Source organism: Sapajus apella, unplaced genomic scaffold (assembly GCF_009761245.1).
Source record: "Sapajus apella isolate SASKATOON/1434 unplaced genomic scaffold, GSC_monkey_1.0 scaffold168, whole genome shotgun sequence".
In the NCBI taxonomy this organism is placed as follows: Eukaryota; Metazoa; Chordata; class Mammalia; order Primates; family Cebidae; genus Sapajus; species Sapajus apella.
The window spans coordinates 1476065-1492297 of NW_022437108.1; the positions used below are offsets into that span (position 1 = coordinate 1476065).

The window sequence follows — 16233 nt, forward strand, 5'->3', positions numbered from 1 at the left end:
CCAAGGAATAGACTTTCTCTTTCAGTTTATTAACTGTCAAGTGATTTCATTAAAAAAGGAACATACTTGGCAGATGATGAACCCATAATTTAGATGAATTGCTTTGCTCAGAGGAAAAAAGGTTATAGAGATACAAATGTATGAAAATAGTGGACTTTACCATTCTAAGATGGAAGGAATACTTCTATTTTGTAGCTGATGACAAATGTACAGTTCTTTAATTGATGTCTTCCTGTCATTTTGTTCAAAAAAGGAAATTTGTGACTAAGTTGTATCATTGGATCTAGTATATTTCAGCTCTCTAGAATTAGTTTATCTGTTACAAGAACAGAAATCCCTTTGGGTTAATGCTTTTCTGTTTCCAGAGCAGTTGAACTAGCCTTAGGTGGTAACTGACTGCACAGTATGTCGAGCTCTGGGAGGTTACAGCCACATCTAAACGGAGAGGTATCTGCTCCAAAAAATGTCAGTGGTTCTTGCCTCAGGGTTGAACATAACATCTGTGTTTTTATGAAGACCTAAGCCCACCATATTCTGTCTGGAAACAGTTTGGAAATGAGGGAAACTTAACTTTACACGTTCAGGATATGGAGTCCACCAGTCTACCCATCAGCTGGGTCCAAAGGGAGTGATTTCCTTTGTTAACAGATTACGGAAAAGCAAACATCTACAAACTGTCTCTTAGCTTCCACTTTCACGGGTCCTGTTGACCAACATTTATACTGCTGCAGGGTACTCCACATCAGAAACAAGCTTCTAGGATAAGTCAGCTGTTCTGTCAGTCACCCTTGTCAGGGAGCCCCAGGTCCCTGCTCCCTGCCCCTCTCCTCCTGTGAACTTATGTCCTGCCCAGGCGAACTCACAAAAGAGTATCACTGAACTTCAGCCAGACCTGCTTCCTAGTGGCCTTTAAGCCTAAAGGGTTTAATAATGGGTGATAATGTTAGAAAAATCAAAGGCTATTTCTGGAACCCTTTGTGCCCAACTAAGATAAAAATAAATATGTCTTCTTTCCAGATCCTTGCTGTATCCAGCTTGAAATCTATCCCCTACTTGAGCCGCTTTTCCCAAAGCAGCAGGAATAAAACCAGAGTGGCTCAAGGGTGTTCAACTACTCTCAAAATCAGTGTCTCTAGGGATAAAAAGAAATGAAATCACAAAATAAATAAAAAACAGTTATTCTCAAAATCAAATCAGGCTTTCAGTTGGAATGCCCTTTCTTGGCTGGTCCTCACAGTTCACCAGTACCTTTTCTTCCTTTTTCTTACGCAACTCTCTATTTCCTTCTCAGTTCTTTCCTTCCTGTTTTTTCTTCTTCTTTGTCTGTCTCCTGTCTCTCCTATCTTCTTTTTTTTATCAGTCTTGCCATTTACTCTTTCTCATTCTCTCCCTAGCCATAGTTTCTGGGTACCCTTTACCCTTCATGTTTCTTTCTGATCCCTCGTCAGCATGAGGGGACCTAAATGCCCAGAATTTCTAGCATCAGGGCCTTTACTACATTTACCAATGACATGTTTTTGTTTTGTTTTGTTTTTTTCATTTTTTCTTACCCTTAAACAACCAAATCTCAATTTTTCTCTTAATTACTTATATGCATTTAAAAACAAACAGATAAACGTAGTGAGGGGAAACAATTATTTCTGATCACAGATTCTAGAAGTTCAGAATTCAAATAGGGCTTATCACAGTGGAAATGGCTTGTCTCTGCCCTCTGCTCCGTGATATCATGGCTACAGCTAGATGCTGAAATCACCTGGAGGCTCTTTACTCTCACGTTTGATGCCTGAGATGGCCCAAAGACAGGATTCACCTAAGACTGGTGGCCAGAGCATCTACCTGCTGCTTCTCCATGTGACTTGGGCTTTTTAAAACACTATGGTGTCTTGATTCTGAGTGGAAGAGTCCTAAGAGGAAGCTTCCAAAAAGCAGGTGTTCCAAGAGAAACCAACGGAAGCTGCAGGACTTTTTATGACTTAGCCTCAGAAGTCACATACTTACCTATGAGCCATAATTTATTGGTTGAATCAGTCCTAAGCCTTTCATATTCAAGGGGAGGGAAACAGGCTTCACCAGCTAAAGCAACACATCTGTCTGTATAGACACCACTGATGTAGATGAACATGATCGAGAATATAATGCTTAAAAGTAAATTAAACACATAGTATTTGTACTGTATAGCCATGGCTGAGTTTTCCAGAAAAGTACTATTTCTGTGATAGTTATGTAAGAGAAACTCATGTTCTAGTTCATCAAAACAATTTCACATGTCAAAAGTGAGATTTTAAGAACTGCGTATGTAAAGGACAGGATAAGAGATTTTAAGTGGAAAGAAGGAAGGTATACATCTCAGCATGATCTGACCTCAGGAAAATCTGAGAGACAATCTGTGAATTGCCTGGGAGGCTCAGAGGAACTGGAGAAAGAACTGAAGTGAGATAAATGATCTGACGTGCCGAAGAGTTAGACAAGATGATATAAGACATGTTGATGATTCGGGTTCAAATACATGACAAGAATACAGAGCTGTTACAGGGAGGCGTCCTCATTAGACCCCTGGATCTGGAGTCAGAATGACCTGACTTTGAGCCATTGGTAATGTCATCACCAATGTGATGACATTACCTCTTCAAATTGTATGACCTTAGATAAGTCATTTGAACACTTAAGACTCCATTTCCTCATCTGTAAAATAGAGATAAGTAACACCTACCTCCCAAGACTATTTGAGGATTAAATATGAATTCATAAAAGTGCTATGCTAGCTAGCACATAGTAGGCCCTCAGATAATGTGAACTGACTCAGTTTCTAAAAAGAAGAATTTACCTAAACCGTCTTGAAGATGCTGAGTCAGAAAGCTGGAAACTGAATGCAGCATTCCCAATGCTCCTTTACCCTTCTGCAAAGCCACAAACCTGTGTGCTTATTTTGTGTGAGAACCCATCATGTAATAGTACAAAGGGTTATCCATGAAAGTATTTTCTTAGCTGGTTCCATTTCATTGTATACCAATAAGGCTGTCAAAATATTTTTCTCTTTTCAGCAAACAGTCTGATTTCACTCTGAATTCATGTTGGCATGGGTGGCCTTGAGATCGGGGATATTGTATATTGCATTCAGTTTGACAGTTTTTACAATGGAAGGTAGTCTCAGGAAACAAATCAATGTACTGACTTGGCAATTAATTCTGGCTAAAAAGGAAATATAGTTTCCTTGAAAAATTGGTTTAATTTTTATATTCAAACTTACATGCCCCTTGACCTGCTCTTATCAGTGAAGGTTAAACAGAGGGCACTGGGTCATACCATGCTGGACGTGACTAATTAAATGAAGGCTGAGCTGAGAAGGAGGTCACTACTTGATTTAAAGGAGCAAAGCCCTTCTGAAGTCTCTTTGGGGCTTGAAAAACATTTTTGTTTGTTTGTTTTGGGGCTGTGAAACTGAGACAAGGGGTACTCTTAAAATTTAGCAGTAATTTTGTTTCAGGAATGGTCACTAAAATGGCTCTGTTTCACCCACTGTTAAGTAAAGTGAATTCATTGAAACTTCCAAGCTGCAACATATCCAACCTGGTTCAAGCTCACTAAGACCTCAAATCAAGAGAGGAGTTTAAAACACTGCCTTTTCCCACAGCCCAGCAGTGGGGCTTCATTCCAGCGTGTGCTGCGAGTGTATTCTGTGGGCTTCGCCTCTCCCCTTTGCCCTCCTGTCGCTCTGTCTGTTTGACATGTTTATTAAATAGAAGCTGCAGGCTGCACAGACAGACTCAGACTCTCTTCTTGAGTCGCCCACCACCGACAGCCCTTTGCCTCTCTGGAGAAAGGATCCCTGAAGTCGCATAGCTGAGGGGTTTCATGGTTTTAGGGAGAATTTTTTGCTTTGTTTTTTTACATTCTTTTGGGAGCCTTTGGTTTATAGAACTACTTATTTGAATAATAACTGGTTGTTATTTATGTTTTTATTTATTTAAAGATAAATAATTAGAAATGTATGTTTAACTCTGTATACAAGAAAGTATTTTCTCCTTCAGAAAAAAAAGTGTTGAAAGTCATCTAAGTGGTAAATTTACAGGTGAATTTTAGCTTTTTATACTTTTACAAATTTTCTACGGTAAGAATATTTGTGTGTGAGAAAAACTGTTATTAAAAATAGAATAAATAACTGTGTTTTAGGTAGATAATGTCTTGATCCATGTGGTACAGGCATTTGGTCTGCTACTGTCCTTTTTTCAGGTTAAACATTGCACTTATTATGGTCATTTATTAGAACAAGAATCTCTAAACCAAAGTGTCCAGCGTAGTACTATAGAAATGTCTTCTGTTTCGGCCAGCACTGCGGCCGAAAGTGCACAGGGCCAGTTTGGCTTTGTGATTTGCAGCCCTGGCTCTCCCTGGGCTGAGGACTTCTAACTGCTCCTTGTCTTTGTCAGTCTATTGTAGGGGCAGAGGGCTTGTCCCTTGCATTCCGGCACATGGCCAGCTCCCTGCTAGGCCACTGCAGCCAAGTCTCCTGTGAAAGCCTCCTTCATGAGGTCATCGTCTGTGTGGGCTACTTCACTGTCAACCACCCAGATAACCAGGTAAGAGGCCCTGGAAAGTTCTTAGACTGCTCCCCCCAGTGCTGACAGTGTGAGGTATTGGAATGAGAAAAGGCAGGCTAGCGGGCTGGAACCCAAATGTCTTCTGTAAGCCCTTTAACCACACTCCAGGAACATGTCTCCAGCTCCTTCTCTTCCAATAGATTTTTTTTTTCTTTTGGAGACAGAGTCTTGCTCTGTCGCCCAGGCTGAAGTTCAGTGGTGCAATCTCAGCTCACTGCAACCTCTGCCTCCCAGGTTCAACTGATTCTCCTGCCTCAGCCTCCCAAGTTAGTGGGATTTCAGGCACCTGCCACCACACCCGGCTAATTTTTGTATTTTTGATGGAGATGGGATTTTGCCATGTTGGTCAGTCTGGTCTCAAACTCCTGACCTCAGGTGATCCGCCCACCCCGACCTCCCAAAGTGCTGGGATTAGAGACGTGAGCCACCACACCTGGCCCTCTTCAAATAGATTTGATAAGAATTAGATTAGCAGTAGGGTTTCCTCTTAGAGCTATAAAAATAAAAGATTCTTAATAATTCTTAAGCCACACAGAAGCATGTACTCCCTTACCATGTAGATTCTTTACTGTCTACTTCATTACCATATGGAGTCTGCTGCGGTAGCCATCAGGGTTTTTGTTTTGACTGGGGAGCTTACATCTTTCAAGTTGGGTCACTTTGCATATAGTAGTAAAGTCTGGTGCTTTATGAAACTCTTCTTGGCTCCTGGCTTCTGCCTAGGTGCTCACAGCCTTCCAGATGGTGTCGGATGGGAGGCTGAGAGGACAGGACTCTCCCTCCTAGATCACTCAGAGTAGTTTTGCTTTAAACTGCTTTGATTATTTGGTTTCTGAGCAGGATTTCATAGATTTTAAAAAATATGTTTCATAGATTTAATTTGAAAATAGGTTTCTGCCTTTTTTTTTTTTTTTTGAGACAGGGTCTTGCTCTGTCACCCAGGTTGGAGTGCAGTGGCATTATCATGGCTCACTGTAGCCTTGACCTCCTGGGCTCAAGCAGTCCTCCCACCTCAGCCTCCTGAGTATCTGCGTCCACAGGCAGGCACCATCACACCCAGCTAGTTTTCTCTAATTTTTGTAGAGAGGAGGCTTTGCCGTGTTGCCCAGGCTGGTCTTGAACTCCTGGGCTCAAGCGATCCTCTTGCCTTGGCCCCTCAAAGTGCTGGGATTACAGGTGTGAGCCACCACATCTGGCCTGCTTTCTGTGTTTTTAAGATGTTAGAAAATTTGTTATAGATTTTGTAATAATAATAAAGTACCTTCTCTTTATTTTTGAAACCAGAGTTACGGCATAACTAACATAACAAATAGTAATTCCTGACAACCTCATTTATCTAAAGCCCCCCACTCAGCCAACCTTAATTGTATAGATTTTAGCTAAGAAAAAAAGCCTCTGGACAACTCCTTAACCCTTACTCTAAATCTCTAATTTTTATTGTAGGCAAATCTCTAACAAGTGTGTTTGCTAGGTTTATCTAGCCTGCAGCAAACTAGACCTGGGCGGGAATAAAGGAGATGGTTGTGGTGGCAGAGCCAGGTACAAGGCTAGAAAGTTCACACCGAGAGCTGAAATTGCATGCCTGACAAGGAGAAAGAAGGTAGAGAAAACTAAGGCAGGCCCAAGAACTCAGAAGTCACAGCCATCTGGGTTCAAAGGGACACTTAAGCGCTGCTTTGTATTTCCTAGATGATGGTTGATGCCTCTAATACCCACCCCCAGTAAGCATGGAAGCAAAGTGTGTGTTCAGTGCATTCCGTAAAGTGCACTGCAGGGACAAGCAGTCTGTTTTAGAAAGAGTCCCATGGTTAGCATATAGACAGTTTGGATCCTTCCCAGAGTATCATACACAGAAAAGTTCCCCTTTTACAGGCCCTATTGCCAGGAGAGTAGATGGCAGCTCTTTCTCCCCTCCCACCTCCACAACACAGGCGGTGTCCTTCCCTTTCAAACACCCCCTGATGGGGATGCTCTGTCCTTTCTGTGGACCAGGCCTAGTAGGTTCACAGGTCTCTTACAAGCTGCTCAAAGGAAGGGAAGTTGAGGGAAATCTTCCACATAGATTTTTTTCCTTTGTGTGCATCCATTCAACCCATTACATTGCATTTTATTTTCTTTTAAAAGTTGATTTTATTTTTCTGATTTTAGTTATTGTGAAAAAGGGCAGCTGGGCACAAAGGTTCACAGCTGTAATCCCAGCACTTTGGGAGGCCGAGGTGGGTGGATCACCTGAGGTCAGGAGTTCAAGACGAGTCTGGCCAACATGGTAAAACCCTGTCTCTGCTAAAAATACAGAAATTAGCTGGGCATGGTGGCGTGTGCCTAAAGTCCCAGCTGCTCAGGAGGCTGAGGCAGGAGAATTGCTTGAACTTGGGAGACAGAGGTTGCAAGTGAGCCAAGATTGCGCCACTGCACTCCAGCCTAGGAGACAGAGTGAGACTCTGTCTCAGAAAAAGAAAAGAAAAGAAAAGAAAAAGGGCAAGTATAAAGAACAAAATGGAATCACAGTTATTCCCGATCTCACCATCTGAGACAGCCACTCTTAACATTTTGGCAGATTCCCCTCCAGTCCTTTTCCCTGAGTAGTTTTACACAGCTGAGGTCATTCTGTACAAATGCTCATGTCTTGCTTTATGCACTTAACATTATATCAGAATCACTCTTGGTGAATATTTTTAATGTCTGTATGGCTTTACCTTGTATGGACATTCATAGTTTACCTAACTATGTCCTGTTTAATACTTAACTCGCTTATTATATATCAAGACACTGCCCACTGCCTTTGAAAGAGGTGAATACTTTGTGTATGTGATAATATTTGCTGTGTGCAGTTCTGCAGGAAGAAGTTCAGTTCTTTCAGTGCATTTCGTTTTAAGGATGGTTTGAAACTTTTTGTTTAAACCAACTCTATTATGACACACTTACTGAACTCAGAATTTCCTGGGATTTCAAACAGTTCTTCTGCTGATGCTGGATCACAGACTGATCCTCTCCTTTAGACAAAACACACACTTTTGGTATCTCTGGGCTCACCAGAGCGGAGGGGCATCAGGGACGGGGGACTCATAATCGGAGATGGCATATAAGACCTGACTTGGACATGGTGGGAAAGTGATGGCTGGGCATGTTGGGATGGGAAAAACAGCAGATGAAATGAGTGGACAATACAAGGAGGAAGAGGAGACAGACCCTGTCACTTGTCAGTTGTGGAAGAAGAGTGTACAGTCAGGGGTTGAAGGTTATTGTTGAGAGGTGAGCTCGCTCTGAGGAAGAAATTAGAAAAGTGAAAAAAGCCATGTCTGTGTTTCAACACTCTCTCCCAGAAGGATTGAATACTAAACTTGACATCCACTTCTGATCTTAGGGAAGATGAGAGAGGTCAGTTCAGCTCTGGGGCAGTTGCTGAAATGCAACCATTCGTGAGAAGAAAGAACAAGGTTTAAAAAAGTAAAAGATAATAATTGTAAGAAGCTGAGACACTGCACATTATGGAGATGCTATTTTGCTATTTCTAAGCATATTATTTATATTAGAAATATTATAAGGTAGAGGCCAGGTGCAGTGGTTCATGCCTGTAATACCAGCACTTTGAGAGGCCAAGGTAGGCAGATCACTAGGTCACCAGCTCAAGACCAGCCTGGCCAACATGGTGAAACTCCATCTCTACTAAAAAATAGCTAGGCATGGTGGTGCATGCCTGTAATCCCAGCTACTGGGGAGGCTCACTTTAACCCAGGAGGTGGAGGTTGCAGTGAGCCGAGTTCACACCACTGCATTCCAGTCTGGGTGACAGAGCAAGACTCCCATCTCAACAAAAAAAAAAAAAAAAAAAAAAGAAGAAATATCATAAGGGGGGAATACCTTATATTTGTAGTTCTTTCTACTATTCTTCCCATCTCTTACCTCTTGAACCTCTGGCACTTCAGTGAGGCTGTAAATACAGGAATTATGATTCATTTTCTTTTCTTTTCTTTTCTTTTTTTTTCTTTTTTTTGAGACGGAGTTTCGCCCTGTTGCCAGGCTGGAGTGCAATGGTGCAATCTCAGCTCGCTGCAACCTCCGCCTCCCAAGTTCAAGCGATTCTCCTGCCTCAGCCTCCACAGTAGCTGGGATTACAGGTGTGTGCCACCACACCCAGCTAATTTTTGTATTTTTAGTAGAGACGGTGTTTCAACATGTTGGTCAAGCTGGTCTCAAACTCTTGACCTCATGATCCGCCCGCCTCAGCCTCCCAAAGTGCTGGGATTATAGATGTGAGCCACCACACCCAGCCTTACAGGAATTATTCTTACCTCACAGACAGGTAAGCAGTTGGGGTTCTAAAAAATAAAGTAATCTCCCTGAAATAACACAGAGAATCTTCCTCTATGAAAGATCAGGACTAGCATCCAGGTTTTGCAAAGCCCAACTCAGTGTACTTTTCATTTCATCTTACATTGCTTAAGAAAGCCAGGCATGTCCCAGGTACCATCCACTGGTGATCACTGAGGTGTACCTTGGCTGGGGTGGGGGCTGTGGAAGACGATGCCTGTTCACCGAGACAGTACCTTTGAGAAACTGCCATTCTGCCCCTTATATCCTGATTGGGAAGCTTCTAGGACCTATCCGTGTGCCTTACTCAGGGACACTCAAAGATCTTGGAAGGTATAAATGGACATGTTTTATGAGTACAAATGGACTACAGTTTAGCAAGTAGAAAGCTTGGGTTCTAGCCCCAGCTCTGCCATTAGCTGTGTGAGCATAGATAAACTCTTTCCCCTTGAGGTTTGAGCATCACTGACTCTGTAAAGAAATAAGTTGGTTCTGGAAGTGGACAGCAGTGATAGTTGCACAATATTGTAAATATATTTAATGCCACTGAATTGTGGGATTGTAAATAATTGAAATGGGCCAGGCATGGTGGCCCAAGTCTATAATCCCATTACTTTGGGCAGCCGACACAAGCAGATCACTTGAGATCAGGAGTTTGAGATCAGCCTGGCCAACGTGGCAAAAACCCATCTCTACTAAAACTATAAAAGTTAGCCAGGCACTGTAGTCTATGCCTGTAGTCCCAGCTACTTGGGAGGCTGAGGCAGAAGAATCACTTGAACCTGGAGGCGGAGGTCACAGTGACCTGAGATTGCACCACTGCACTCCAGCCTGGGTGACAGAGCAAGACTCTATCTTTTAAAAAAAAAAGTTGAAATGGTAAATTATATGTTATACATATTTTATATAATAAACAGAAAATAAGTGGATTGTACTAGATGATCTCTCCTGTGAGCTCCATGAGTCTGTGACATTTTAAAGGCTGAAACTAGAACCACAGACAGAGCAGCATTTTGATCTCTTGGGGACTCCAGGCTATTTTGTGGTTTCTCAGACCCTCCTTACCTACTCCAGATTCCATCTGCAGCAGACAGCTTAATGGGCTGCCTGTCCGTTGTATGGCAGCTCATCATTACAAGCTCCTCAATATTAACAGAGGGAGCCCAGTGACAGACACTTATAAGCAGTCTTCTTACAGGTGAGATGTCACATGCCTTGCTCCGTGAGGCCATCTTCAGCCACATTTGTTTTACCTGTGCTGGAAGGCTGTGCTCACCAGCTCGTGGCTGTGTTCCATGCCAGTCAGGCCACGGGGCAAAGGCAGGGTATAGGAATAGCCACAAGCTTGCCGAGGTGATAACTGCTATATCCCAGCAGAGTTGGGAAGTTTTTTATAATTGAAAAGCTAATTGTTGGTTTCTTTTCACTTTTAAAACGAGTTCTATTAAATTCACTTTCTACTGCCCCACGAAATCCAATAATTTGCTAAGTGAGCATTTGCTAAGAGGATGTGGTAAGTTTAGTTTCATAACTTACCTCAGCTTTTTCGGTCACAGATTCACAGCACCTTCATCCTAGAAGGGCTCTGGGAGATATCGAGTCCGTCTCTCTCATTGTAGGTGGAGGAACTGAGGCTCAGAGAAGGAAAAGGAACTGTCAAGCAGCCGTTCAGTGAATTTCCACCTCACTTCTATACTTAAGAAAGTGAATTTATTTCGCCTGTTGCCACTTTCTGTAAATCAGAGGAAATTCGCAGGAGAAATTACGATGCTCAATTCATTTAATGTTTCCTTATCATTAGTCAGAAGTCATGTTAATTTGCAGAGCTGGTTTGTCCACAGGGGATTGTAGATTTCCTACTGGGGAAACAGCTTGTGTCTTTGTAAGACAGGGCGTCCTGAAAGCCTGCTGTAGCCGGAGGCTGTTTGATTAGGTAACTGCTTTGCATAAAGGATTGGCACATTTTATTTGTCACCATTTAGTCTATTAACTGGAAGAACTGAGCCCCATGATATCAAGGATGGCTTGAGAAGAGAAATGATGTCCCTATCCTTGATGGAATGAATTATCTGTTTCCTACAGGGTTACAGTTTCTAATTAAAACGTTGTTTTAATCAAAAGATTCTCTGTATTTTATGGCACTTTCTTGACTCTTTCTAAGTTCCTTCCCATTTAATTATTATAATGAACATAATTAGTATGTGCCATCAACCCTTCACTGTATTTGCATTTTGTATTGAATAATTAAATGTGGTCTGATAATTAAATTAACTCAAATGACAGATGATTTGACTGCCTGCATATTGCTATATTGGGAATATGCACCTTTGCATACTCATTTGAGTTAGCAACTGGCTTTTTCATTTGGAAAGCCCCATAGATGGCAGCTATCAGAGTTGGAGTTTCTTTCGATCCCAGAAACAAGGATCCCTTTGATCCTTCCTCCCCCATCGAGCTCTCTCTAGTGAAGTCTGTGCTGATCATGTAACCGCCTGCTCTGCACCACACCCTGCCAAAGGCTCCTGAAAGCTTCTGGGCAGATCAGAACAGGCAAGCAAGTTGGACAGTGAAGCTCATGAAACTCTGAGCCTGAGCCGTATGCCATGCATTTTCCAGGTGTTTTGTAACCCAGTGACTTAGTGAGAAACCCCAAACGTTAATTTAACTGCAGGTTGAAACCCCAAACGTTAATTTAACTGCAGGTTCCAAAAATGAATCTGCTGTACTCACCTCGGGTGTTTCCCTGCACACAGAAATAAGGAGTGGTTTCCTAGAGTCATGGTGTGTTAAGAGTTGCAGTTTTCCACAATCCCATTCCAGCAGAGAACTTTCAGAGGTGGCCTAATTCCCGCTCAGACATTCTTACTTCACTCTTTGTGTCCCTCAAAGGCAGCTGGTCAGTCCTAGGTCACACCCATTTGGGAAACTCCCCTAGCCCCATCCCACTTCACGAATGGAGGCTGCTGCGGTGGGCTCAGCGTGGAAACTCCAGCACTCAAGGCCTTTCTGTTCTCCCAGAGTTGGCAGCTCATTCTCCAGCTGTCACACAGGCATTCCGATTTCTGTATTTTCTTTCTTTCTGTGACAGATACGTTCCTTTCATAAAATACAAATACATCACGTCTAAGGAAGAGCCAAGAGTTTCAACAATACAACCATTTTGGAACCACGTTACCCTCAATATCATAGCACCAAAGAAAAAATGTGGGGCTTTTTTTTTCCCAGAAGTAGAACAAAAAATTCCTATTTAAAAATAATTTATACCTAAACATTTATTTTAAGACTTCTAATGAGTGAACTGGCTGACATAAGAAAAGAATGGAGAAATTTGCCCATTAGCAATTTTGGCCAGTTGCATTTAAAATCACCAACTTCACAGAATCCAAATAAAAAATACCGTTTATTTTTCTCACTTTGGTGAATTTTTCCGCCCAAGGGTAGTTTGAAGCACCGCATGCTCACACTGGATACAGTTTTTACTCCACAAGCCTCCGAGAGGTCAGAAGGAACTCCTGGCTTGCCTGAGTGGCTGTGTTGCTGTCTACATCAGCTGGGCTAGACAGCAGCCAGCCCGGGGAGCTGCTGCCAGGTCAGGAGTCTCCAGGAACCTCAGTTATCCTTTGCTTACTTGAAAATCTTCTACTGGGGCATGAAATCTGCACCAGAAAATGAGGCCAGAAGGAATCTTTTGTCAAAGTTTAATTTATGACCAATAATACATTTTTTCTGAGCTTGCCTTGGCCTTCAGCCATGGAGGGAGCCTTTATAATAAAAATCACTCTGAGATCGACTGTAAGGACTTAGGCCAGAATCACAGAGAATGCCTCTCCTGAGATAGGAGATTTTCTGTTAGACCCTCACCAGTAAGAGAAAGCCCATCACTATGGAACTAACACTGGTACAGCACTCAGGACCACTGGATCCTTCTACAGCTTTACAGCTGTTTGACCCTGCGTAAGTCACTGCCCTTCTCTGAGCTTTAGTTTCCTGTCTGTATAGAATTAGCCTGGGTGCTCTGAAGAGGCCTTTCAGCTCTGTTAGAGGATGAATATATAATTCTAAGTCCCACCACAGCAGCCTCCATTCATGAACTGGAAATTGGGAAGTTATGGCCAGACCAGCTGTCGGAACATGGTTCCCCATCTGTGGAGAACCACTGGCAATGAGGGGAGTTGGAATAGATGATCTCTGAAGGCCTGTGAACCTGCAGACATACTAAAATCCTGCGCTATGAGCAATCACTGCCCACACCTGCATAGCTATGACATTTACACATGGTAAAAAGAGAAGGCGCTTAGAGTATTTTTTTCTTACAAACAAAGGAAAAAAGTCATTACATAAAATATGCCACCCCCAAATTCTCAATAAGTACCTATTCTGATATTGAAGAAAAGAGAACTGACCACTTACACACACACACACACACACACACACACACACACACACACACACACACACACGGTACTGAAAAGATTATGTCCATCACGGATTTGTGCATCCATCCTCTGCCTACAGGGTTCCTCTGTGGACCAAAACATGTAGAAGTACAGAGGATCCTCCCACCTCAGGGGCTCTGGATTGCCACTTAAAACACCGTTTTGACGCAGCTGCCAAGGGGACTTTAGAGTATCAGTCTGATTCTGGTCAGCTGCCAGCTCCCCTTTCCACAGGGGCATGCCTGGTTCACCTGGACATACCTGACAGGTGATAAACCTATGCTTGTCTGGAAGGCAGTGAAAGAGAATCTCCACTCACCACCTTGGGCTGTAGAGGTAGAAGGGAAGGAGACCTCACAACCAAATAATTCTCTTACTTATGGGGGAACCGCTAAACTGAAAACACACCACAGATTTAACTCAGAGGTGCACTGAGATTGTGTGAGGAAGAGACACTGGTAAATGGCTCACATGAATCAATGTGAGCATTTAATGGGCCTTAATTGGAACCTTATCCTTCTATACTCAGAGCAGAGAGATGAAAGCAGAAGAAATCTGAGAGACCATTTATTTCACTTGAGAAAGCAGTAAACTGGAAACTCCAAAAAGATTTGATGACTGTTATATTTTTATGATTAAATAAAATTGTCATGGACTAGCACTGGAGAGCCCATAAATGCTGCATGGAATGTATCCATGCTCTCTGGCAGCTATTAGGTTATGACCAGAAAACCTATCAGCCTGTGCACTGCATTTATTAACCCTGCTGTTATACCACCCAAAAACTCCACGGGAGGGAAAGTTTGTCCTCATTTCTCACAGGAAAGGTCCGAAACCCACTTGGAACCTTTGAATTTTAAGGCATTATTAAATGCTGTCCAATCACCTACCCACCTCCCTGCCCCTCCATACACATACCCCGTTAATCCGTGATGGACATAATCTTTTCAGTACCGTGTGTGTGTGTGTGTGTGTGTGTGTGTGTGTGTGTGTGTGTGTGTCTGTGTGTAAGTGGTCAGTTCTCTTTTCTTCAATATCAGAATAGGTACTTATTGAGAATTTAGGGGTGGCATATTTTATGTAATGACTTTTTTCCTTTGTTTGTAAGAAAAAAATACTCTAAGCACCTTCTGTTTTTACCATGTGTAAATGTCATAGCTATGCAGGTGTGGGCACTGATTGCTCATAGCGCAGGATTCTAGTATGTCTGCAGGTTCACAGGTCTTCAGAGATCATCTATTCCAACTCCCTTCATTGCCAGAGAGGAAAAGGATTCACTCCAGGTCACTGGAACCAGGCTTCCTGATACATTATCCAGGGCTTTCTGTGACCAACTTTCCTCCCATCCCCAGCCCCAGTGGTAAAAGAGACACGGATAATGCAAATATACAAAAAATCCAAAATATAGTAGCTTCTGAAATGTGTGATGACCTGGAGAGTCTGTTTAAGTTACAAGGACAGTGCTTGTTTTAACGCAAGTTAAAACGGAAGCAGCGCTTGCTGCCGTAGTCCCTGATGGACTGTAGGGCCCATGACTTTTAGCTTAGCCAAGTCTTTGAGAAAATCTAGCTCTACTTTCTTGTGCTGTGTTTGAACAGAATTTAAAATATGCTTTATTTAAAAGGTAACGCTGCTCACAGAATAGACAACATGAAAGAAGGAAACAGAGCCCCTAACAGAACAGAAGACTGGAGGGTAACTCATTATTGGAGAAATGCCAGTAGTGTGAGCTTTTTGTCCACGTGAACATTCATCACTCATTCCTCTCATTTATCAACTTTTACAAAATGCCCACACTGTGTCAAACCATGTGTTAGGAGATGCAGAAATGAGTACAACTCAGACCTTTTCCTTGTGAGGTCCACAGCCAGGGGCAGTGCCTTCAGTGCTGAGACTCATTCCTTCAGCAGACATGTACTGAGTGCCTGGTACTGTTCCAGACACCCAGGATACAGTGGGAAGCAAAATAAGCAAAGTCCCTGCCCTCAAGTCACTGACATTCTGGGGGCGAGGGGAATAATGAACAAACCTGGATCTACGCCAGAGTTTCCTCTTGAAAATGTTTCACAGTGGAGGTGGGAGTTTGAGCTGATACCTGTAAATTCAGTAGATACTTACAAGGTAGCAAGGTAGGAAAGACATTCTAGGTACTGGAAGGAACATGAGCAAAGGTACTGAGATGTAAAGTGGCCTGGCAGCTTCAGGGAACTGCAAGCTGTTTATTCTGACTGAAGCTCAGGATGTGGGAACAAGCACTAAGACTAAAGAGGCAGTCAGGGCCCAACTCATGAGGATGCGAGAAGTTGAGGATTGATCCCCTCGGAGATGAGGACGCCTCAGTGTTACAAGTAGGAGAATGATATGCTCAGACTATGTCCCAAAGTCCCGGATGTGGAGACTGGTAGGTGGGCATCAGACTTCCACTGAAGCCCCAGGGCTGTAAACAAGCATCCCTGGTTCTGAAGCATTATTCTCCCCTGCAGGAATAGCGTGATGTTTGAGCAGGGGAAAAGCCTTTTTTGCATCCCTCTGCTATTGGTACCCAGCAGAGAGCCTTTTCCATAGGAAGCAGACAGTAAGTAGCTGGTCAGGGGCCATCTCATTTAGTTTCCCTGGAGGGACACAGCAAAACAGCCATTCACCCCTCACTACATGAGGAAAACCCTTGTTTTTAGGATCACCTGGTTTCCAAAGCCTAAAGAAGGCCAAGCCCCCAACTACTGGCGTTAGCTTCTTCTGATAATCCTGGCTGCTTGCTTTCCTCTTTCCCTTCCTCCTCCTCCCTCATCCCTCCTCCTCCTTGACACTTTGCTGGTGCTAGAGAGCAATGGATCCCTGGGACCACCAGGAAGAAGGCTAGTGCATAAGGGGCCTCCTCCCCACACGGT

The 16233-nt window shown here is 43.0% G+C and overlaps 1 protein-coding gene and 1 long non-coding RNA gene across 4 annotated transcripts in view; both read left to right on the plus strand.

Annotated features, from left to right (window-relative positions):
* The window catches only part of SCAPER (S-phase cyclin A associated protein in the ER), a 537506-nt gene that overhangs the window by 504498 nt on the left and 16775 nt on the right, over positions 1 to 16233 (plus strand). For all 3 annotated transcript variants that reach the window (XM_032267297.1, XM_032267296.1, XM_032267298.1), the window contains one exon: positions 4428 to 4577. In XM_032267297.1, the coding sequence (XP_032123188.1) occupies positions 4428 to 4577 (150 nt within the window). The remainder of the gene's footprint in view (positions 1 to 4427; positions 4578 to 16233) is intronic.
* On the plus strand, positions 9776 to 12573 carry LOC116542418. The gene is made up of 2 exons (XR_004265214.1): positions 9776 to 11580; positions 11612 to 12573. It is a non-coding gene; the product is annotated as an uncharacterized LOC116542418 (long non-coding RNA).